This window comes from Phycomyces blakesleeanus (assembly GCF_001638985.1).
Source record: "Phycomyces blakesleeanus NRRL 1555(-) unplaced genomic scaffold PHYBLscaffold_20, whole genome shotgun sequence".
In the NCBI taxonomy this organism is placed as follows: Eukaryota; Fungi; Mucoromycota; class Mucoromycetes; order Mucorales; family Phycomycetaceae; genus Phycomyces; species Phycomyces blakesleeanus.
The window spans coordinates 407,224-429,105 of NW_017265153.1; the positions used below are offsets into that span (position 1 = coordinate 407,224).

Here is a 21,882-nt window from a genome sequence, read left to right on the forward strand (position 1 = left end):
TGGTCGGTGCACAACCTACAAAAGCCCGCCCCCCTTTTGAATGAAGTACAAATCAAGCGCGTACATGTGAAATAAAATATAAAGCAAAATACCCGTGGTTTCCTGCCCTATCTTTCACAGTCCTTGCGATTACTATCTATCTATCTATCAGTCAGTCAATATACCAGTATATATGTATGTAGACATTTACTTATTGATAGATAGATAGATGGAACCCTTTACTTTTATTTACTTGCTTATTTTACCATTGTTATAAGCTTGATAGTCATATTATATATACTATCACTATTCTTATACCAATAACTGTAGTCGTACAATATAAAATGTAATGAGAATGTAGTTGAATTACCGTCAAAGGAAAATAATTCAACTACTTAACTATTGGGGGTGGGAGTAAGAAAGAAAACCTGTAGTACCCCAAAATATATTACAAAACATAGCTGCGTAGAGTTATTTATTAGTGAAAAGCAAAAGGAAATTATATGTATATTAATAAATAATAATATTAGTAGTAGTAGTAGTAATGAGTGAGTGAGTGAGTGATAGAAAAAAAAAACATGCAAATTCAATAATATATATATATATATATGTGTGTGTGTGTGTGGATATATATAATAACCTCAATTATTGACTGGTTAAAAACAAATGTTATATGTATAAATGCGATCTATGGATTCCAGCCATTAAAATCCGCGTCCTTGTTCTTAAACTGCTCTAATGATTCGTCTTTTTGTGAATCTTCCTGTACTTCCTGTCCATTGTCAACCACCGTGCTTTGGTCCCGTATCAATGTATCGATCTTAATCTGTTTCTGAACCTGGTCTGGTCCAAGAGCCTTTTCCCAAACTCGCACATGCTCAACATAACAGTCCAAACTAGATGAGTTGTCCCAAGGATCTTGGTAATTGGTATTCTCTGACTCTGTTGATCCAAGCCAGACACCGTGCACAGCAGACCCAGCTCTCATTTCGGGAAAATTCCAGTCGTGCTTGCTGGCAATCACATAACCGTCCATATACAACACCAGCTTTGGCCCACCAGTGAGCGTTTCACGGTCAACAACAAGTGCATAGTGATGATAGGCACGGTCAAGATTGATCGAATAAGGGTTTGCAGGCACCCTTTCTTCATCGAGCACATGCCACACCCAATCCGAGTCACGGACAACCGTCGACAGTCCAAGTGAGATCGCATTTGCATTTGGCTTCCCAACATCGACTTTTTCTGTCTTTACATAGACCTTGCCATGCTCTGTCTGGATCACCAACGCAGCCCCGCCCTCCTTTGTTGTATTGGTCTTCATCCACCAACTCACAGTCATCTGATCGATCTTTGCCGCAACTGGCATAGGAAGGAAGACGTAGCTAGCATTCCCTGTAAGATGTACGCCAGACTCCTTGGATTGAATGTGGCCCGGATTACGAATGAGTCCATTGAGACTGTTTCCAGAGGTGTCAGTGGCAGGCATTGGGTTGATCCATTCTTTCTTGTCGGTAGGCAGTCCAAGTGACCAGTAACCCACTTTTGTTTTTGGAAAAAAGAAAGATGACAAGAATAAAAGATAAGAACAATATATACATATACATCTTTTTTTTTTCACCAAACGTTATCTTAAATTTTAATTACTCACCAAGCTTATCTTCTCTTTCAGAATTTTGGATGATACGGCACGCATCAGGACGAGGATCGGGTTTGCCGTCAAGTAAGAAGGGGCGTATTTTACAGTAAAGACTGGTATCAATAGACATAATCACCCGTTCGTTGATGTCTTTCATGAGGTGATGGTTTGCAGCAGACTCCCAGATGTGGGTCCCCAGATTTTGGCTGAAATCATAAGATTTCTCGAGATAAAGAGTGCGCAATCCAGGGCCATCCCACAAGGGCCAGAAATAAGATGTGTGATCAAGAACGGTGATTTCGGATTTAAAGTACGGGGCGAGTTTGCCAGGCAAGACAACCGAGTGAAAGTTCCAGTCCTTTTCTTCAAATGACGAATATGTAGCGTACCAACGCTGCAGAAAATGGGCGTTTGGCCGTGCCATAATCATGGCATTACAAAGTCCCACTGAGCCACCTATTGGATATTTAGGATTTATATTCCAAGTTATTGTGTGTGTGTATATATATATATATTGTTTTTTTTTTTACCTTGGCCTTCTTGACCCATAACAAAATCATGATCCAAGAGGTGATCGACAGATTGAAGAGATATCAAATCGAGATCGAGATAAATGCCACCGTGTTCAGCCAATATCTGAAGCCGGGCGACATCTGATTGGTGAGCATAGTGCGATACCGGGCGTCCAAACACGTTTGTGACCAGATCAATTTGGTGCAAAGTGATGAGTGGAAGGGCGCGCTCGAAGTTTTCTCCAATTGGTCTGTAGTGATAGTGAAGGAATATTTTGTCTGGCTTAATAGTGTCGTGTGCAGACTTGATGGCGAGATAGTGGATAAGGTCGAGCGTGGGGTCAGGTCCACGCAGCCCGTACACAAAATGAACGATCTTTGGGATACGTGTGCCAGCAGGTCTGAGCTGAACAGATTGGGCAAGTTCTAACTCAGTAAAGGAGGAAGAAGACGACGGCTCTGTTTCTTCACCGCGCGGACCAGTTACTATCAAGTGGCGTACGAAGAAGAGCAGCAGAATAGATAAAGTGACGCATCGGAATGACCATCGTCGACTCATTCCCATACCGCTCCCAAAGGCAGCTTTTGAGTCTTTTGAGTAATGAGTTGGTAGGCGTGATGATGCTGATGACGAACGCCTTGATGTAAATGAGGCAGCCATTTAGGTATTATATATTGAGTTTCTTAATATGAAGAATAACTCTAGCAAAAAGGAAGAAATAAAGAAGGGGAGTGGAACCAAACCAAAGAAGAAGAAGAAATCTGAAAGAGAAAGCCAGAATTTAATCCAGAAAAAAAAAAGGGGGAGGTAGAAAAAAAAAGTTGAAACGAGTCACAGAAAAGATAAACTAATGAACGGATATTTATGTATATATGATATAGAGAGACTAATGATATGTCTTTTGAAAAAGAAAAAAAAAAGTCTAACAAAGACATTACTATTCCTATTAGCCCAAGAAGTTTATCCTAAAGAAAAATCTTGTTTTCAGTAAAGAGGTTGGCTTAATATAATTGGATAGATTTCCTTTTCTTTTTTCTTTTTTGGTAGTAATAATCAAAGACATATTCACGCCTCAGATGGTCATGTAATTTCTATCAAGAGGTGAAATGGTAGTTCTATTTCGGATACCTTTGGCAATATAATAAATTCATAAAATTATAATTCATACATATATATATATATATAAATGTGCGGTCGTTTAAAATGAATGTGACATAGAAAAATAAAGTTTATTTAAGCTTGTGGCGAAGTGACGCGCTTCATTTCTTCTTTTGGATAGCAGTGAACTCGCCTTTGACTGAACCGACTTTAGGAACAAAGCGTGTTATCAAAGAAAGCAAAGTCCTTTGTCTAATGTACACGCCATTTGGTGTAAGATGTGGCGAATATAAATACAGTCTAGGTAGATAAATAGCATGACAAGACGGAGAAATAAAAGAGAGATTGAGGCAGAGGTACCAGATTGATATATATATACATATATATATTCCGTAAGAAATTTTTTTGAGAGAGAGAAAGAAAGAAAGAGAAAAATTCAATACCTGAGTTCTGAATTGAAGCTTGGCAACCTTTAATTTTTATGTAGCTTTCACCAATTACTATGAGGCTAAAAGCCTCAGGCCGGAAAATAATAATACAAAAAAACAAAAACAAAAACAAAGCCAAGATAATTGAATATCTTTTAATTTATAATAATAAGAATGATAAAGAAGAAGGAGGAATACAAGGCTTATAACTAGATTTGGTCTTTGTAAAGTAAAATCAAAATTCTTAAGCCTATAGTCCAAAGTTTAAAGATTTGCAAGAATAATGGTTTGATGGCCAACAACTTTTTGTGTTTCGTTTTGCTATGAACATACTCTACCTGAGGAAACTAATACTATAAAATTGACCCTGTTCATTCATTTTGTTTAGGTTCTAAAAAAATTTTTAATCACTTTTTATTTATTTATTTATTTTTGTTTTTATTTTTTGTTGTTAAAGAACTGGTATTTACATTGTTAAAATGACAATTAAAATATAATAGTAAAAAAAAAAGGAAAAATAAAAGAAGGAAGGGAAGATGGAGAAGCGATTCTAGCATCTACAACATCATAAAGAGCAATAGAAATTATTTGACTTTGTTTTTTGTTTTGTTTTTTTTTTTCATCGTGTGCGTGTGTATATGTGCGTGTGTGTGAGAGAGAGAGTTGGTGTCCATTAACAGAAGAAAAATTAGTAGAAAAAGGAAAAATGAAATGGAAAGAATAAAACATGAAAACTGTGTACAAATTTTGACAATGGAAATGGAAAATGCAAAGAAAGGACAATTGATAAAGAGGTTGTTTTGGATTGTACGAAATAAAGAAAGGGAAAGGGGGGAGGGAATAGGGAGAGATAGAGAGAAGAGAGAAGGCAAGTTGATGTCGATGTCGATGTTGATAATAGTAATGATGTGCCAAGAAGTAGGAATAAAATAAAATAAATAAAAGCCAGGGCACAATGCTTTACATTCACACTCATGCTTACACTCATGCTTACACTCGCACTCAAACTCACAAACCGTATAAAAAGCCTATCAGACCTGTTTTTCCTCTGTTTCCTGTTCCTCTGTCTTTGGGGACGGTTCTGTGGTTGGTGTATTGGTATTTCCCGAGTGTAAAAGTGACTTTATCAACTGATCAAACTGTGCCATGTCTGGTAAATCTGCAGCAGGCCGAGGCTGTTCTGCTGCTGCCTGCACCGGCGAGCTTTGCTGTAGCGGCGGATTGACTGCTACTTGCTGCTGCTGAGGATACTCGGGCTGCATAGTAGACGCTGCAGCTGTCATGGCAGCTGCGTACATATTGGCCATCATGGCCACTGCCTGTGGGTTTTGTAGCCACTCTAGTCCTACACTAGCAGTACTCTGATCTTCTACAGGCACACCTTCACCTTCTTCTTCAGGATCTTCCTCGGGGGTCTCGTCCAATCCCTCCAGTAGTTTACGGTAGCTCTGGGAAGTCGGAGAGATCTTTAGATGTCCGAGGATTTCTTTGACCTGAGCCACCATCTGTGCGCGTTTCTCAAGATGTGGGAGGGCAATTATTTTCTGTACAAGTCCGACACCGTGCACCTGGTCACGGAGAACTTCTTCGAGGAGACTAGAGTCATTGAAGATCGCATTGAGCAGCAATTGGCTAGCATCGGGCTCCTGGCGCTGGCTAATGACCTTGAAGACAGTCATCGAACCCAATTTGTGCGTGCATAGCTTGGTGAGGTAAGGCAACAGCCGAGGACAAAGTACACGGTAACGCCCAGGTAATTCGGATGTGTCTAGTAGCCACAGTAGCAACAAGGCTCCGTTGGTGTTGGTGGTCAACAAGACTGCATTCTGTACAATTGCGGCTGCACAGTACACTTGCTGCTTCTTGGTCACCACAGGGTTCTCGAGAATTGCACGCACTGCACGCGCACCGAAACGACCCTGTCCGATCTCCCAACACTTGTCTACAATAGCATCAAAGATGTATTGGTTTTTCTCGGGTCCCATACGCAAGGAGCACTGCACCACGTAGTTTCCAAACTGATCCAGCAGCAACAGAGGCACGTAGGGTGCTACATGCGTACACACCAGCTGCATTTGTCCCTCGGTGTGGGCGTAATCAATGATTTTTTGAGCTGCCCAGGTACCATTCTTGTGTACACCGATCGATGCCAGGTAAGGTCCAATGGCACTAAGCATTCTTTCCTTGGTGTCCTCAGTGCAATACTCAAACAGCTTTTGAATAACTGTATTACCAACGTAATCTAAACAATCAATTCATCCCCCAAGAAACAAACAAACACATATAAGTATTTCATCAATGAATCATTCAATCAATTTGATACTTCTTTTTTTTTTAAAAAAAAAAGACACACACAAAGACTTACCACTGCAAAGCTCAACAATCTCGTCCATACACTCGTCCACCATGCTTTCTACTTCTGACAATCCCTGTCCAGAATCCAATCCCTTGCGCATCTCCCTTAGTCTCAATGGCTCCAGGTGACGATCAGCACCAATTTCAGGAAGAATTGGAATTGCAGATGAGTAGGTCACTGGTGCACGTTCTTCTATAAAATCCAGGGCATTAGATTTATAAATTTAATTTAATTTAATTTAATTTTTTAATTTGCTAAGAAGATTATATTATATGTACTATAGAAAGTGTATTATGGGTTGCTTCGAGGTATATATCTAAATAAACAATTTACCTTCTTCATCAAGAGATCCTACACATCCTAACTGCTGCATAATAAAGCAGCGCTCGGCTGCAATAGCTGTATACAAGCTTGTGGGTTGAGAGGACGACAGGGGTTGCGGTTGTCCCGAGGCCCGCATCATCATGCTTGTCATCATCATTGCGGTTGCCCATTGAGTAGCTTGATAATTATCAGGTGTGCCTGCCTTACTTATAATTTGTGGGATAGTACTGTTGATATTGCTAAGATTGTTGAGGCTGTTAAGGTTATTAAGGACGTTGTTGCTTTTGCTGTTGCTGTTGCCATTGCTGTTTCCGTTGATGTTTCCGTTGCTTTTGTTGTTGCTGTTCCCATTGCTGTTTCCGCTACTACTGCTGTTACTACTGCTGATATTACCATTACTGTTGGTGTTGGTATTACTGTTAGCGGTGGTGGCACTATTATTAGTCCCAGCTGTTGTTTTTGTTGTTTTTGTTGTTGTTGATGCAGCTGTTGTTGTTGTTGTTGTTGTTGTTGTGACACCATTGTTTGAGTTGGTCGTAGTGGCACTCGAGGCATTGACAGTGCTACTGTTTACATCGGTGTTACTGGTGCTAGGAGAGTTGGAACCAGGATTTGTTGAAGGTGCGGATTCATCTCCTTGGCTGTCCTCAGAAGGAGTGGCTGGAACCTTTGCAAATCCGATACGCACAGGTCCTGTGCCTGGTCCGAGAACCTCCTTGTTCTGGAGTGACTTTCTTGCCTTGACTGCATCTTCCTGGTGTTCAAAGTTCACAAATCCACAGTTTTTGTGGGACAATACACGCACAGATTCGATGGGTCCATAGGTCTGAAACAAAGCACGCAAGAGAGCAGGGTTTATATTTGCCGGAATATTACCCACCCCTTTTTTTTATGTATAAATATATATATATATATATATATTTGTGTGTGTGTACGTATACAAAGAGTTAGTTGTAAACAATAACAAAAAAGAAGAAGTCGAAGAAATGTTTCTCAAAATACTTACAAAGAGCACGCGTGGGACCTTGGGCATTAGGACCGGCTTCGTTTGTGAGAGCCATGGCAATACTGACGTCTGCTTTTCCAAAACCTACACGTACAGGAGTCCCGGCAACTTTGTTGCCAAGTCTGGTCTCAAGATCTGCCTTTGCAGCCACGGCAGATTCCACTGTTGAGAAGTTTACAAATGCACACTCCTTATCTGACAAAATCCTTGCGCTTTCGACAGTTCCGTAACAAGAAAAGAGCTGAATCAGATCAGGTACACTCAAGCTTGGGTTCACATTTCCTAGCCATAGTGCACGCGAAGGGATCTGTGTTCCAGGCGATGACGTATCGAACCCAGACCATACAGTAAATGAATCAGAACCACTATAAAAATCCTATTAAAAAAATCACAACCATGACAATGAGTTCCACGCGCGTACGGAAAGATCGAAAGAAAGATTATCCATTTTTCTAAAAAAAAAAATAAAAAAAAAATCTACACAAATTTACAGTCTTCCCCCTTTCCTTTTTGTATACACACACACACATATACATCCCTCACTACTTCCCTTTTTCCCCTTCCCCTTATTATATATATATATATATATGTGTGTGTGTGTGTGTATCACTTGATTTATAACTATATGTTCTTGAGGGGAGAGGAGTAGAGGGGAGCATTTGTTCTTCTTTATGCTGATATGAGATGATATTTACATTAGTGTTGTCTGATTCTGGCAATCTATCCAGCTGTTCGTGAGAAGGCACACGGCGGAAAGGCCTGCGACTGTTGTTGACTGGAGCAAACGTCATGTCGCGGTTCATATCAAAAAGATTTCCGCTGCTGTATGTATTGCGCAATGTGTGTTCCGGTTGTTCTGGCTCAGCCGAGACAACCACCTGGGGAGGTTGGAAGCGAGTCGGAATGCGCTGCTGGAATGAATTGATGTCGAATGGAGAGAATGAATTCATCATTGCTCCATCGGCCATTCCCATGCTCGTGGCTCTTGGTCTTGTCTGCACTGCATTCAAGGTTTGAGGAGAAAAGGGGCTGAAGTTGAGGCCGGGTGCAATCCGATTGAGGTCGGGTCGATCGAGAGGTGCACGCGTAGCTACAGTGTAGGCTCGATTACGAGTCATTGGCGAATCGCTTGTCGTATTATTTCCTGACACTCCTACTCCTACACCTCCTACACCTCCTGCGGCTTGTGCGGCTCCTACTCCACTGCCTACACTGGCTCCGTTGGTTCCTCCTGTGGCGGTTCCGTTAAAGAATGAATTGTGAGGAACGGACAGACCGGGTGGAGTGACAAAGGTCTGCCGAGCTTCTTCTTGTGGATCGATGTCTTCATCGTTGAGACCTAGAGACGCCATAGTGCTTGCAATAGTGATATCTGCATCGGGATCGTCGTCCAGGGGTAAGGCAGTGTAGCTTGCACCATAGAATGCTTCACTAAGATCTTCGGACTGGTCTGAAGGGAGGTTGACAGACCCTGAACGATGTCTGGTTGCCTGGACAGGTGCAAGACCGCCGAACATTGGCGGATACGGAAAAGAGGCCTGAGAAGGCATTGTGTCAGCGCGTGGGCGTCTGAGCATCCGATGGCCTGTTGTAGTTGGATAAGAAAGCCCGGCGGCACTGGTGCTGGTGTCTTCTACGGTAATTCTATTTTACCAATAATAAATAATAAATAATTATATATGTTTTATTTTTATTTTATATATTTTGTATTAGTCATTTTTTCATTTATTTTTTCATATATTATTATTATTATTATTATTATTATTATATATTTCGGTTTGTTCCATTCTCTTCTTCATTCATATATTAGTTTTACCTGGTTGAAGGTGGAAGAGTTGTGGTGTTTGGTATGAAATTATGCGTCCCAGCACCGGTAGTATCCGATGCCCAGGGAAGCTCCATATTTTCTTATTAAAATAGAAGGACAGAAAGACAGGTTCCTTGACGACAAGGAGAAATGTATGATATATAATATATAAAGTATATATATATAAAGAAGTAAAAGAGAAAGAGAGAGAAAGAGAGAAAGAAGAGAAAGAGAAAGAAGAGAAAGCGAGAAAGTATGCGGGGCTAAAATACAAAAACAAGCCCACTAAATTGTGACAGCAGCAGAAAACCAAGCAGCAACTAGGACAGAAAGACACGTATATTATATATATATATATATATATATATATATTTCAAGCAGCATAATATATACATATATGTACATCTATGTATATGTATATGTATATCTATGTATTTTACCTATACAGTTTTTTTCTCTATTACTCTTATTACATTTCTGTTTTACCCACAGCCACACCTCATCTCACCTCACCTCACCTTCTTCTTCTCCTCTTCCCCTTTAAGTATTGCATGTAAATTGCCTATACTCTTATACTTATTGTGTATCAAGCGTACCTTTCTATTCAACTACATCTAGATGACGTATCCCCCCTTATTATCTATTTATGTTAAATAAATAAATATATATATATATATATATAATCGGTGAAATACAATGTATTTGTGCGGCAGGACAGCCTTATACCCAGCCCATAATTGTATTAAACCTCTTGTAAAAAAACAAAAAAACAAAAAAAAAGTCAGGTCACAAATCTCTTTAAATGGAAAAATATTACAAGCGTAACAAACCATACATTTGGTTTTCTTAATACTCAAGTTAAACAAGCCAGTCTTTAACCCCTCTTATATATATATATATCGAAATGAAAAGATAATAATAATCTCATTAATTTGAAACATGTGTTTCATTTTCATCTGTTTATAAATAATATATAGAAAATTATATATATATATAAAATACACACGCGTACGCAAATACGTACGTACAACGATTGCAATAAAATTGGAAGGACGAGCGCATTGGTAGGGCAAGGTAACCATAAATAGTATATCCCTCTATTAGCTCGATAGGTCCAAATAAATTCGTCTTTATTTTTAATCTATAGTGCGGCTGGTAAATTTTGTCCGTTCTGAAAAAAAAAATGAAAAAAAAAGAAACCAGTTACCTAAAAATAAATGTCGCTGACTAGAAGTTAATTGGCCGTTTGTTAGCAGCCAGTAAACTTAGGGACACGTCGTTTCCATTTTGCCAGACTAATAAATTGTAAGCTACCCGTCCGAGGTCCGCTGTCTTTTTTTTTTTCAATCCTTCAAGGCAAAACGGCGTGTCCTAAAATCATCATTTCAATATCTGAATACAAAACATTCTTTTCTATTGTATACTCATCTCTTGAGAACTAACATTCAATTGTACTGCCCTGTATTAGAGCAATTTTATTCTCACAGGTATGAATCCTTAGGGACCAGATAAAATTACTTGATGCCGGATAGAAGGTCACAACTTGTGGTCTGGTAAAAATCAAAACGGCGTCCTCCTTAGGATTAGGCAATGATGTAGTGGAGTCAAGCACAAGTAGGGATGCAGTTCCACGTAGAATTTTGCTAGATATTTTGACAGTGGTATAGGATAGATTTCTGCCAAACCCTCTTCCAACGAACTGGAGTCAGGTCTGGTCTATTTACCAAAGACGTCGTATGTTGCTAAAAGGCACGCATAGAATAAAAGAAAAACCCCCCAAAGGAAGTCTGCTGAAAAAGTTAACAAAGTCACTTGCAAAGGCTTTGAAAGCATAATAATAATAATAATAATAATAATAATAATAATAATAATAATAGGTACATATGAATAGAGTACCACGACAAAAATCAGAGTACTTATTAACTGAAATATAGATCGCAACAATAGAAACATCTAGATAAAAATTCTGGTTTTCTTATTGCAATGATGTCTTTGATATTCAGTGGCGAGTTTGTCATCTTGTTTGAAAAAAAAAGTTTATCTAGACTCTCGTATATGTAATATATATATATATATGTATAAGCTGGATAAGCAGCCTCCCTCGACCGGGAATGTGAAGCGGGAAGGAATTTCTTTTCTTATAAGCAAAAAGTTGTTGGTCCCTCTCTTTGTGTGGCTGTCCGGTGGAATCAGCTTCAGCAATGGGCTCAGAGAAAGGAAGATCAGACGAATAAGAAAAAAAAGGTGCAGTCCAATAATATTTTAGTCTTGGTTTTAATTGTTTTTCCAAGATTCTGGCTGAGTACCCCCTTTTATATGCTTATACACGGCAAATGTTTTGAGCTGCCAAAGTACAGCCATAGTCGGATATGTAAAGAGCTCAGGGATTTATTGGACCCCAGCTTTATACCAACGACAAATTACATCTAAAAAAAACCCCCCTCTCGTATTATAGTAGAAAAGTAGTAAAAAGAATATAATCTATCAATAGAACTTGCGCATAATAGGTTAAAGAGAAGGAATTAAAAGTACCATAATTAAAGTCAATATATTTATATATATTTAAGCTACTATTTAGTAATGAAAAATAAAAGCCTAAAAAGAGCTTTATCTAATTCAATATTTCTCTTAAAATGTCAAGGTGTTGGTCTAGAAATCTCCAAGAGGACCTTGTTTACTAAATGTTGGGTTGTACTTGCAAAATCCGTTTCATTTCATTCTAATTTTTTTTGGACTTTTGTGCTATATGTGTTTCGCTGGCTTGCACAAAGAAATGGGCTCTTACAAGACCACGTTTCTAATGGGGCTGATGATACGTTTCCACAATTGATTTGTAGTCTTGACAGGTTTATACACCGTGCGTTACATTTTATTAACTTCAAACCTGGGGTGACCATAAAATTAATATACGTTTGCCTCATTCTTTCTTTTTGCATAGACGTTAACTCACAACAGCAAAAATAAAAGGCAGTCCTTGAGTTTCGCTATACGCGTTTGTGAAATTGTTGGAAAGTAAATATGTAGATTAGTCAAAGTAACCAAAGGAAACCGACAATGCTATATTTGTTTCTTATTCGCGCAATAATAGCTCTCTCCTCATCATAGACTCAGCATCTTTGTACTTCTCCTCTCTATACAGATAAATAAGTCTAGAATTTCCAAAGCAAATAAGAATAAAAATTCACCCAAACTTTCTTTCAGTTCCATAGGTTTAAAAGTCGGTATGTTTTATTCTCCACTACACACAGACGCACGCGCACACATACAAATGAAATGAAAGAGAGAAATGGAAGTCGCCCAATAAAGAGCGTACACTTTTGAATTCAACTTGTATTTCTTGCCATTTAGCAAAGCTATGGTCAGTAGCTGTAAGTTTAGCTAAATTACTGTAGTGTCCACAAAGAAAAGAACTCTTGTTAGAAAACTATAATTCGACTTCAAATGTCCCGACTCCAGCTGCACACATAAAATGCCTATAATAATAAGGAGAACCGTTTTAGGCTCTTGAAGGACATGTACATTGCATACACAAACAAACACATATAAATGTATTTACCAAAAATTAATAATAAGGTGGTGAGATAGAAAAAAAATACGATGTTGTTTGTCATATTACTGTGTACAGATATGACTTACTCAATGGTAAGATACTCAGTGGGTTCGATTCCGAAAGTCTCCCAAAACTCATTAGAGTTTAATCTTGGTACTACACCTCCACGGGCAACAACATCTTCCAGTGTGCCTTCTCCGAGAGCATTGCGGCATACCTCATCATTCTTTGCCAGAGAACGTGCTATCGCAATCTGCTCAGGGCTTCCCCAGGCTAAGAAGAGACGGATCCAATCATAGCAACCCTTGTCTGTTACTATCCATCTCTCTCCGCTCTTGAATTGTTCATGCACTGCAAGAATGGCCCGTGCCACATCCTTTCCATGAATCAAATGCAATTGACGAGTAAGCAACTTTGCACGGATAGCAGCTTCAGTTGGGAAACGTGAAACCCATTGACGTGGCTGTCTATCAGATATATATAAGTATTAATTATAAATTATAAAAAACAAACAAACAATAGACTGAATTGTGTGTGGGTATGTAAGGTTACCTTGCAGCACCCCATAGACCAGCAAGATGCAATACAGTTCCACCACGTGACAAGACAATTTCTTCTGCGCCTGAACGATCTGTTCCTCTTGAAGGATCCATAGGGCCATGACGATCACTTGGTGTCCCATTGAATGGGCGGGTTGAAGATAATAAGATCCATTGAGGCTTTCCATGCTCAGATTCATATGCATCCATAAATTCAGTCATTTCAGAAGTGTTGATTACCGGAAATGTAATCAGTACTGTTTGTGCTGATGGAAGATTTGTTAGGCCTGTAGGGTTGGTTGCCCAATAAGATGTCGATGGCATTGTCCATTTGATTGTATTTCCACGGCCATCGCGTGTTGTGGCAGCATATTTGAGGTTGATTGCGTTCAGGAGCTCAACTAAGAATTGGCCTGTCCAACCCAAGCCTAGAATAAGCATAGGCAGTGCAGTTGTTAGAACCTGTTGCTCCATAAAGAGTATCGAATACAAGAAGAAGAAGAAAAAGAAAGGACGTAATAAGAGTCCGCCTGTTTTTTTTATTTATTTTTATATTGTTTCAAATTTCAAAATGATATGCACCTATGTTGAATATATTTACAATTAAATAAATTAATAAGCTTTGATATTATTATTCATGTAGAAAGAGGCAAATCAAACAAGAACCCTATTTATTCAATGTTTGATTTTCTGTGGCACCACTATTGATTTTAGGTGGTTTAAGTACTATGAGGGAGCTATAGGTATAAATACAGATATCTAAACACTTGAATTAAAATGGCCTATGTAAATGTAAATGGTCTACATACATAATAATGCTTGTATTGATTTGAGTATTTAATTATTCAAATGCCAAATACTTACATTAATAATCTCAATATTAAGATCGTTGTATAAGGAAGTAAAGGTAGGGTGTACTACTATTGTCATAAGAATAAGAAGTTATTCACTATCGGGAATAAAAAGTGCCAAGACAAAAATATATTCATTAGAAATTGTTTTGAGCTCATTTTTACTTTATTTATCTACAAATGTTGACACAATACATTTATGTTGACCCGCATCTTATTATTTGTGTAAGTACAGTCATTTCAGAAAGTAAAGTCGCTGATTTTGAGTTTGATGTCATGCAAAAATATAAAGTTGTGCTCATATTACAAACTTCATTTATTTTTACTTGTTGCTTAGTTAATTGCCCAATAAAATTTCTTGGCATGAATTGTTGTTATAAAAAAAAGGGACGATTTTCTGTGTCCATTTTACTTTCTTCTTCCTATTTACAATTTATTTTACAGACATTGAAGATGAGTATGCAATTTTTCTATGAAGATAGACAAGGTCATGTTTTTGATGAGAGGAGCAGTGAGGATGTTTATATGGAACAATGCAATAAGCGCTGCTATACAGTTTATTCTGATGACGATAAATCTCGATTTTTTCATTTATTTTTCAGCAAATGCTTGAATGCTTCTGCAGCTGCGAGATAATTGGATCTTCATGTCCGAGCAGCACAGAAATGGATTAAACGTTATTACGAAGACCCTGAAAGCATCTTCGAAAAGAAGAGAAAGTCAGGTCGGCGTCGTAATCTTGGAGAAGATCATAAGCAATTTCTTTTAAATTACATTGATGAGAATCCTTCTGCTGTTGTAATTGAAGTGGCAGAAAGTTTAACACAAAATTTTGCGGATCTTAATGCTTCTCATAGCACTATTTATAACTTTATGACAACTGAGTGCAATCTATCTATTAAGCAGGCGCAATTCCAGCCTGTAGAAAGAAACAACGAAGAAAAGATTCAACAAAGGTACCATTGGGTACAAAAGTGGCAGCAAACTGACTTGGATTTCACAACAAATTGCGTCTTTCTTGAGGAGTCAGCCTTTCATATCAATTTGAAACGAGGTATGGCCTGGTCAAAGAAGGGAACTCCCGCCGTAATTACAGTGCCTACAACTAAAGCAAACGCAACATCGATTTTAGGTGCAATATCTGCAACTGGTTTAATCAATGTCAGTTTGAGAGTTTCAAAACGCATTAAAAAGAGAAAGATTTGACGCTCAACTGATGGCTATAGCATAGGAACAGTGACAGGGCATTATCTGAGCTTTTTAAAGGCCACTCTTGATGAAATGGACAAGTATCCCGATATGAAGGGACATTACCTTGGCATGGATAACGCTCCTATCCACAGCTCAAGTGATATAGGTACGTATATCTTCGTATTCTCCCGAACTAAATCCAATTGAGCAGTTCTGGTCAGTCGTCAAGAGTAAAGTTAAGCGAAATAAGTTTTTGGAAAAAGAAACGCTCATGACAAGGATTAGTGAAGCATGTAACAGCTTCTATTTTAGTGCTTTCCAAGGCTTTGTTTCTCATTCTGCTAAATGCTTTGACAAGTGTCTCCACAAAGAGAGACTATAAAATATCCAATGCAAATAAAAAAAAACGCGCAACTCAACGCTCAACTCAACGCAACTCAACGCTCAACTAAACGCAACTAAACGCAACTCAACGCAACTCAACGCCCAACTCAAATGATTGGTTGAGATTGTCGACAAGAAGTTAAAATAAATTGAAACACTTTTACTCCCCCTTTTTTACTTCCACTTTGAAAATATCACATCCCAACGGGTTCTCTAATACCACAAAGACTGCTAAAAAAGAATTATTAATGAAACCCAGTCAAAAAAAAAAGAAAAACTCAACCACAGTTGATGAAAACATAAGTACCGTGACAAACATGAGAGAGATACATTTTAATAAACTTGGCTTTCCAAGACTTATTCTCTTAAGTAGATATATAGAGACGACTCTTGACTATATTATGCTTAAGTTTGAAGGTGGAGAAATAAGCTCAATTCTTAATAAAGATTTGGTGATGAAATGGCCTCCCTCATTAAAATTTTACATCTTTTCATTGGAATGTAAATCGCCGGGTAAAGCAAAAGTGAATGAAAATTCTAAATTTTCACTCGCCAACGGGTTCTCTATTAGCTATCAAGAATAACTCATATTAATTCTACGTATTTCATTGGTACTGAACTTAAATAACTGAGCACTGATTTTTACTTATAAACCAAAATTACTTTGACTTGTGAATCTTCCCTCACTTTTAATAAAGGATTAAAGGAGACTCATTTCGCTTAACCGCCTAATTTACAATTAACAATCGATTCATAAAGTCAAAATCTCACACGCTTCTTTTGACATTGTAATAAAAGAATAGGGAGCAGACGTCCGTTCTTGTATTACAAAAACAGTAGCAAACTAAAGATACCTTGTTTTTTTACGATATTCATCAACCTTACTTTATTTTATCAGATTCGTTACTCCTAGTTGTATTTCTTCAAATGGCAAGACCGCTTGCGATCCTGTGAAGTTGAAAAGATGCCATCGAAATTGGACTCAGGGACAGTTGGACGGTGTCGCGAGGGTTGAAAGGGATTGGCAGAGCGGATGCAGAGTCGATGGAAGACATCAAGGACAAGCAAACCAAGTGGAATATCCATCAGCAGTTTGCATAAATCACACAAGTTATTCGGTAGCTGGAGAGTCCCTAATTCATACATGACATAAAGGCCATTGGATGGCAACACCAAGAGATAGAAGGTAATGGATCGTCCAATGATTTGCAAACCTAGAATACCCTCCAAGTTTTGTGCGTCGAAGGCATTCTTGCAAAATATCGCCACTCGGATCAGATCGTTCGACAACAAAAAGTTGTTTGCTTCATGGCATACTGGTTTTACTTCACCGTATCCATGGCTGGTCGACCATTTCACACCTTTCAAGCTTGTTACGGTAAGATCGGGACGACGTGTCCACAAGGTTTCGTTTTTTCGTGCTTCGACTGTTATGTCGTTTGTCCATCGAATAAATACCCCTTCTTCAGGATCATCAAACAGGCCGCATAAAAACGGATCAACGAATCGGGTAATAAGTTCGGATTCGTTCACATCCTCTTCAATTGGCACACGAGGTAACTTTTTAACTAACTCAGCCAGGCCATTGGCAAATTTGCGTTCATGTGGCAAAAGATCAAGTTGCAGAAGTTTCACAATCGCTTGACTGCGGCTGATTGCTTCGATATCGAGTTCCTGTATAATGGTGATCATATTGGTTACAGTTTTGATTTGCATACGAGGCAAATTCAATCCATAAATGGATTTAATTTTGTTCATGGTCGTTCTGAGGCTGGCTTCGCAGAAATGCGGTGACAAGTTGTCTGGATATTTATTTGGTGATAGCAGTAAAATTGAATTGATCGCCATAGCATGGTGTATATGATCTTCAAGGGAGAGCTTCCATTTTTGTCGTAAAATCGAACACTGGAATTCGTACATCGCGTTTGTCACATCAAACTGCTGAACGACAAAATGATCATCATAGTCCACAGGCGGAAAAGACAAATCTTTTGGATCCAACAGCTCCATCTCCAGATAGCGATCTTCAGCTCTTGTGCTCGAGCGCCGCTTTGGAAGAGATGTAATGCAATGGACGTCATTCAGATGCTGGTGTGACGATGATTGTTCTTGATCACGGCTGCTTTCCTGTCGTTGTCGCGATGGCGACGGCTCTTGATTCTGACCGTTGTTCTGATGCTGTTGTGCTGTCGACTGTGATTTTGTAAGCTGGTGTTGGTCGGCTAATGATTGACGATGACAAATATAAAAATGGTCTTTCAATTATTTTACGTCTGCATAATGCGCGGAACAAGCTGGGCAACCGGCGTGTGCTTCAATCAAACCGTGACCGTTTCCACATTTCACAAAGGTATATTGCTGGTTGTTTTTTCTTCGGAATCCCAGAGATCTGCGAGGTGTAGATATACCGTGGATATTCAGGTGTTCTCGAAGTCTCTGAGGTGAAGAGACTGAACCTTCGCATTCGAAGCATTTGTTTACGATGGTAATGAGCTTCGATGAAGTTGCCATAACAAACTTACAACAGTTTAAAAAAAAAGGAGGAGAAAAAAAAAGTAGAAGTAAAAAAGGGGGAGCAAAAATGTTTCAATTTATTTTAACTTGCCGACAATCTCAACCAATCATTTGAGTTGGGCGTTTAGTTGAGCGTTGAGTTGCGTTGAGTTGCGTTGAGTTGCGTTGAGTTGCGTTTAGTTGCGTTTAGTTGAGCGTTGAGTTGCGTTGAGTTGAGCGTTGAGTTGCGCGTTTTTTTTTATTTGCATTGGATATTTTATAGTCTCTCTTTGTGGAGACACTTGTCAAAGCATTTAGCAGAATGAGAAACAAAGCCTTGGAAAGCACTAAAATAGAAGCTGTTACATGCTTCACTAATCCTTGTCATGAGCGTTTCTTTTTCCAAAAACTTATTTCGCTTAACTTTACTCTTGACGACTGACCAGAACTGCTCAATTGGATTTAGTTCGGGAGAATACGAAGATATACGTACCTATATCACTTGAGCTGTGGATAGGAGCGTTATCCATGCCAAGGTAATGTCCCTTCATATCGGGATACTTGTCCATTTCATCAAGAGTGGCCTTTAAAAAGCTCAGATAATGCCCTGTCACTGTTCCTATACTATAACCATCAGTTGAGCGTCAAATCTTTCTCTTTTTAATGCGTTTTGAAACTCTCAAACTGACATTGATTAAACCAGTTGCAGATATTGCACCTAAAATCGATGTTGCGTTTGCTTTAGTTGTAGGCACTGTAATTACGGCGGGAGTTCCCTTCTTTGACCAGGCCATACCTCGTTTCAAATTGATATGAAAGGCTGACTCCTCAAGAAAGACGCAATTTGTTGTGAAATCCAAGTCAGTTTGCTGCCACTTTTGTACCCAATGGTACCTTTGTTGAATCTTTTCTTCGTTGTTTCTTTCTACAGGCTGGAATTGCGCCTGCTTAATAGATAGATTGCACTCAGTTGTCATAAAGTTATAAATAGTGCTATGAGAAGCATTAAGATCCGCAAAATTTTGTGTTAAACTTTCTGCCACTTCAATTACAACAGCAGAAGGATTCTCATCAATGTAATTTAAAAGAAACTGCTTATGATCTTCTCCAAGATTACGACGCCGACCTGACTTTCTCTTCTTTTCGAAGATGCTTTCAGGGTCTTCGTAATAACGTTTAATCCATTTCTGTGCTGCTCGGACATGAAGATCCAATTGTCTCGCAGCTGCAGAAGCATTCAAGCATTTGCTAAAAAATAAATGAAAAAATCGAGATTTATCGTCATCAGAATAAACTGTATAGCAGCGCTTATTGCATTGTTCCATATAAACATCCTCACTGCTCCTCTCATCAAAAACATGACCTTGTCTATCTTCATAGAAAAATTGCATACTCATCTTCAATGTCTGTAAAATAAATTGTAAATAGGAAGAAGAAAGTAAAATGGACACAGAAAATCGTCCCTTTTTTTTATAACAACAATTCATGCCAAGAAATTTTATTGGGCAATTAACTAAGCAACAAGTAAAAATAAATGAAGTTTGTAATATGAGCACAACTTTATATTTTTGCATGACATCAAACTCAAAATCAGCGACTTTACTTTCTGAAATGACTGTATATGCTTAATAGGCGTAGTAGATATACAAGTAGTAATGCCCGTTTGTATAGTGTACTAAAATGAAATAAATACATCATTAAATATATTTCCTTTTATATGTATATGCACACATCGTTTTATCAATGAGTCAAATAGCTACAGTATGCCCGATCTGTTGTGTAATATTCAAATTACTATTTTTATGTAGATAAAATATAGGTTGAAAAAAAATACCTTGATTATTATTTTGATTATTTATTTATTTATTCTCGTGAATATATATATAGATTCTTATTGGGCATAAAATTCTACTATTATTTTTTCATAGTCAAAATTTCGCTTATTGTTTATAAACAAATGGCCTATATGTTTTTATAACATTTGTTCTATATATCTATGTACTATTCCCTTCTTCTTACGCATTTTCTTTTGGAGAATAAGAGGAGATTATTATGCAACATAAAAATAAAATAAAATAAATATATGTATATTATGCAAAAAGCAATTAAAGAAACAAAAAAGAAATCAAGATAATATTGTAATAATGGTAATATATATATAAGGACAAGACAATATACAGTGTATTTATGCCTGTGTACGTGTACGTGTACGTGTACGTGTATGTGTGTATGTATGTATGTATGTATGTATGTATGTATGTGTATGTGTATATGTGTATATGTGTGTGCGTTAGTGTGTTTTTGAGGGAAATAATGCTAGGAACATTTGTATATAATTTGTTGAGTATAAAGAGAAATTAAAGGAAGGAAAGTAAGAAAGTAAGAAGGTAATAAGGTAATAAAGATGAAAGTTATTTGCTCGATGAGCTACTCTTGTGAGCCAAGTCTGGAAAAGGAATGTTATTTGTAGAAAATGTGCTCTGTTGTTGCATAGTGGCATGGGCAGCTGAAGTCGTTTGAGATTCAGATAATTCAGAATGTGTTGAAGGATAGTGTGGACTATTAGATGAAGATTGCTGCTGCTGCTGTTGCTGTTGCTGCTGTTGCTGTTGCTGCTGTTGCTGTTGTTGACGTATAGAATTGGGCAAATATGTTGCTGCTGGAAAATGAAGTCTAGAATGAGGTGCCTGCCACAAAGAATTCTGATCTTGCTGTCCAATTGGCCAATCGCGTAAAGGAGTGTCACTGTATAATACAGATTGATCTGAAGATCCAGAGCTACCAAGTCCATTAATAAGCAATCCCTGGCTAGGTACCATCATAGTTTGATGGCTATTCGATGAAGTAAGTGTGGTCGAGATTGGCAAGCTATCATCACTAAACTGTTGCTGTTGGCTTGTAGCCAAAATGGGTTGATTCATTCGAGATATAGGTCTCCCATTGGGTGAAATCATAGACTGTTGGTGATAAGTAGCAGGATATGCATCGTTTGAAGTTGGAGGGTCGTTATTAGATCCATGATGAGCCCAGTCTTGTTGATTCATAGACATAACTACGTAGTTCCCTTGCTCGCTTGGAACATTTTGCGAACGCGGCTCAATATCACTATAGTCAGGAATAGTGTTATTTTGAGCAGGTCGGTGCACATAAAGCCCATCTGGCCAACGCATTTCTGTATTCGGAAGTATAGACTTTGAAGAGTAATCGCTTCCTAACATTGTCTCGTGTTGTTGTTGATGCTGCTGTTGCCGTTGCTGCTGTTGTCGGTGTGCTTGCATATGCACTTGAGCTTGTGCTTGAGCTTGTGCTTGTGCTTGAGCCTGTGCTTGAGCCTGTGCCTGAGCTTGTGCCTGTGCCTGAGCTTGTGCCTGAGCTTGTGCCTGTGCCTGAGCCTGAGCTTGTGCCTGTGCCTGAGCTTGTGCTTGAGCTTGTGCCTGTGCTTGAGCTTGTGCTTGAGCCTGAGCTTGAGCCTGAGCTTGTGCCTGTGCCTGTGCCTGTGCCTGTGCCTGTGCCTGTGCCTGTGCCTGTGCCTGTGCCTGTGCCTGTGCCTGTGCCTGTGCCTGTGCCTGTGCCTGTGCCTGTGCCTGTGCCTGTGCCTGAGCTTGTGCTTGTGCGTGAGCTTGTGCCTGTGCTTGTGCCTGCACCTGTGCCTGTGCTTGTGCCTGCGCCTGTGCCTGTGCTTGTGCCTGTGCCTGTGCCTGTGCTTGAGATTGAGATTGAGATT

At 38.7% G+C, this 21,882-nt stretch overlaps 7 protein-coding genes across 7 annotated transcripts; 1 reads left to right on the top strand and 6 right to left on the bottom strand.

Moving 5' to 3' along the window:
- Positions 1-1,817: 1,817 nt before the first annotated feature.
- On the bottom strand, positions 1,818-2,587 carry PHYBLDRAFT_90867 (glycosyltransferase family 32 protein; the record flags this gene model as incomplete). Its single annotated transcript, XM_018443761.1, has 2 exons — positions 1,818-2,074; positions 2,149-2,587. Coding segments are annotated over 2 exons (696 nt in total), but the record flags the coding sequence as incomplete, so codon positions are not given.
- Positions 2,588-4,055: 1,468 nt separating this feature from the next.
- PHYBLDRAFT_188164 (hypothetical protein) lies at positions 4,056-9,338 on the bottom strand. The gene is made up of 7 exons (XM_018439460.1): positions 9,160-9,338; positions 8,039-8,987; positions 7,344-7,719; positions 6,857-7,219; positions 6,347-6,535; positions 6,023-6,205; positions 4,056-5,899 (listed from the first exon to the last, which is right to left on the bottom strand). Exons 1-7 carry the CDS (start codon positions 9,243-9,245, stop codon positions 4,689-4,691), a joined length of 3,357 nt encoding a protein of 1,118 aa, XP_018287893.1. The 5' UTR covers positions 9,246-9,338; the 3' UTR covers positions 4,056-4,688.
- A 1,250-nt stretch (positions 9,339-10,588) lies between these two features.
- PHYBLDRAFT_70491 (hypothetical protein) lies at positions 10,589-11,511 on the bottom strand (the record flags this gene model as incomplete). The annotated part of the gene is made up of 3 exons (XM_018442290.1): positions 10,589-10,793; positions 10,875-10,971; positions 11,457-11,511. 3 exons carry the CDS (start codon positions 11,509-11,511, stop codon positions 10,589-10,591), a joined length of 357 nt encoding a protein of 118 aa, XP_018287894.1.
- A 1,156-nt stretch (positions 11,512-12,667) lies between these two features.
- On the bottom strand, positions 12,668-13,713 carry PHYBLDRAFT_182651 (hypothetical protein; the record flags this gene model as incomplete). The annotated part of the gene is made up of 2 exons (XM_018438653.1): positions 12,668-13,167; positions 13,253-13,713. The coding sequence occupies 2 exons, from the start codon at positions 13,711-13,713 to the stop codon at positions 12,783-12,785; spliced, it is 846 nt and encodes a 281-aa protein (XP_018287895.1). The 3' UTR covers positions 12,668-12,782.
- A 1,023-nt stretch (positions 13,714-14,736) lies between these two features.
- Positions 14,737-15,733, top strand: PHYBLDRAFT_149037 (hypothetical protein; the record flags this gene model as incomplete). The annotated part of the gene is made up of 4 exons (XM_018432206.1): positions 14,737-14,814; positions 14,874-15,251; positions 15,357-15,447; positions 15,594-15,733. 4 exons carry the CDS (start codon positions 14,737-14,739, stop codon positions 15,731-15,733), a joined length of 687 nt encoding a protein of 228 aa, XP_018287896.1.
- Positions 15,734-16,122: 389 nt separating this feature from the next.
- On the bottom strand, positions 16,123-18,176 carry PHYBLDRAFT_79823 (C2H2-type zinc finger transcription factor; the record flags this gene model as incomplete). Its single annotated transcript, XM_018443510.1, has 3 exons — positions 16,123-16,393; positions 16,551-17,873; positions 17,937-18,176. The coding sequence occupies 2 exons, from the start codon at positions 18,174-18,176 to the stop codon at positions 16,575-16,577; spliced, it is 1,539 nt and encodes a 512-aa protein (XP_018287897.1). The 3' UTR covers positions 16,123-16,393; positions 16,551-16,574.
- Positions 18,177-20,319: 2,143 nt separating this feature from the next.
- On the bottom strand, positions 20,320-20,984 carry PHYBLDRAFT_159699 (hypothetical protein). Its single transcript, XM_018434041.1, has one exon. It carries the CDS (start codon positions 20,978-20,980, stop codon positions 20,570-20,572), a length of 411 nt encoding a protein of 136 aa, XP_018287898.1. The 5' UTR covers positions 20,981-20,984; the 3' UTR covers positions 20,320-20,569.
- Positions 20,985-21,882: the final 898 nt, after the last annotated feature.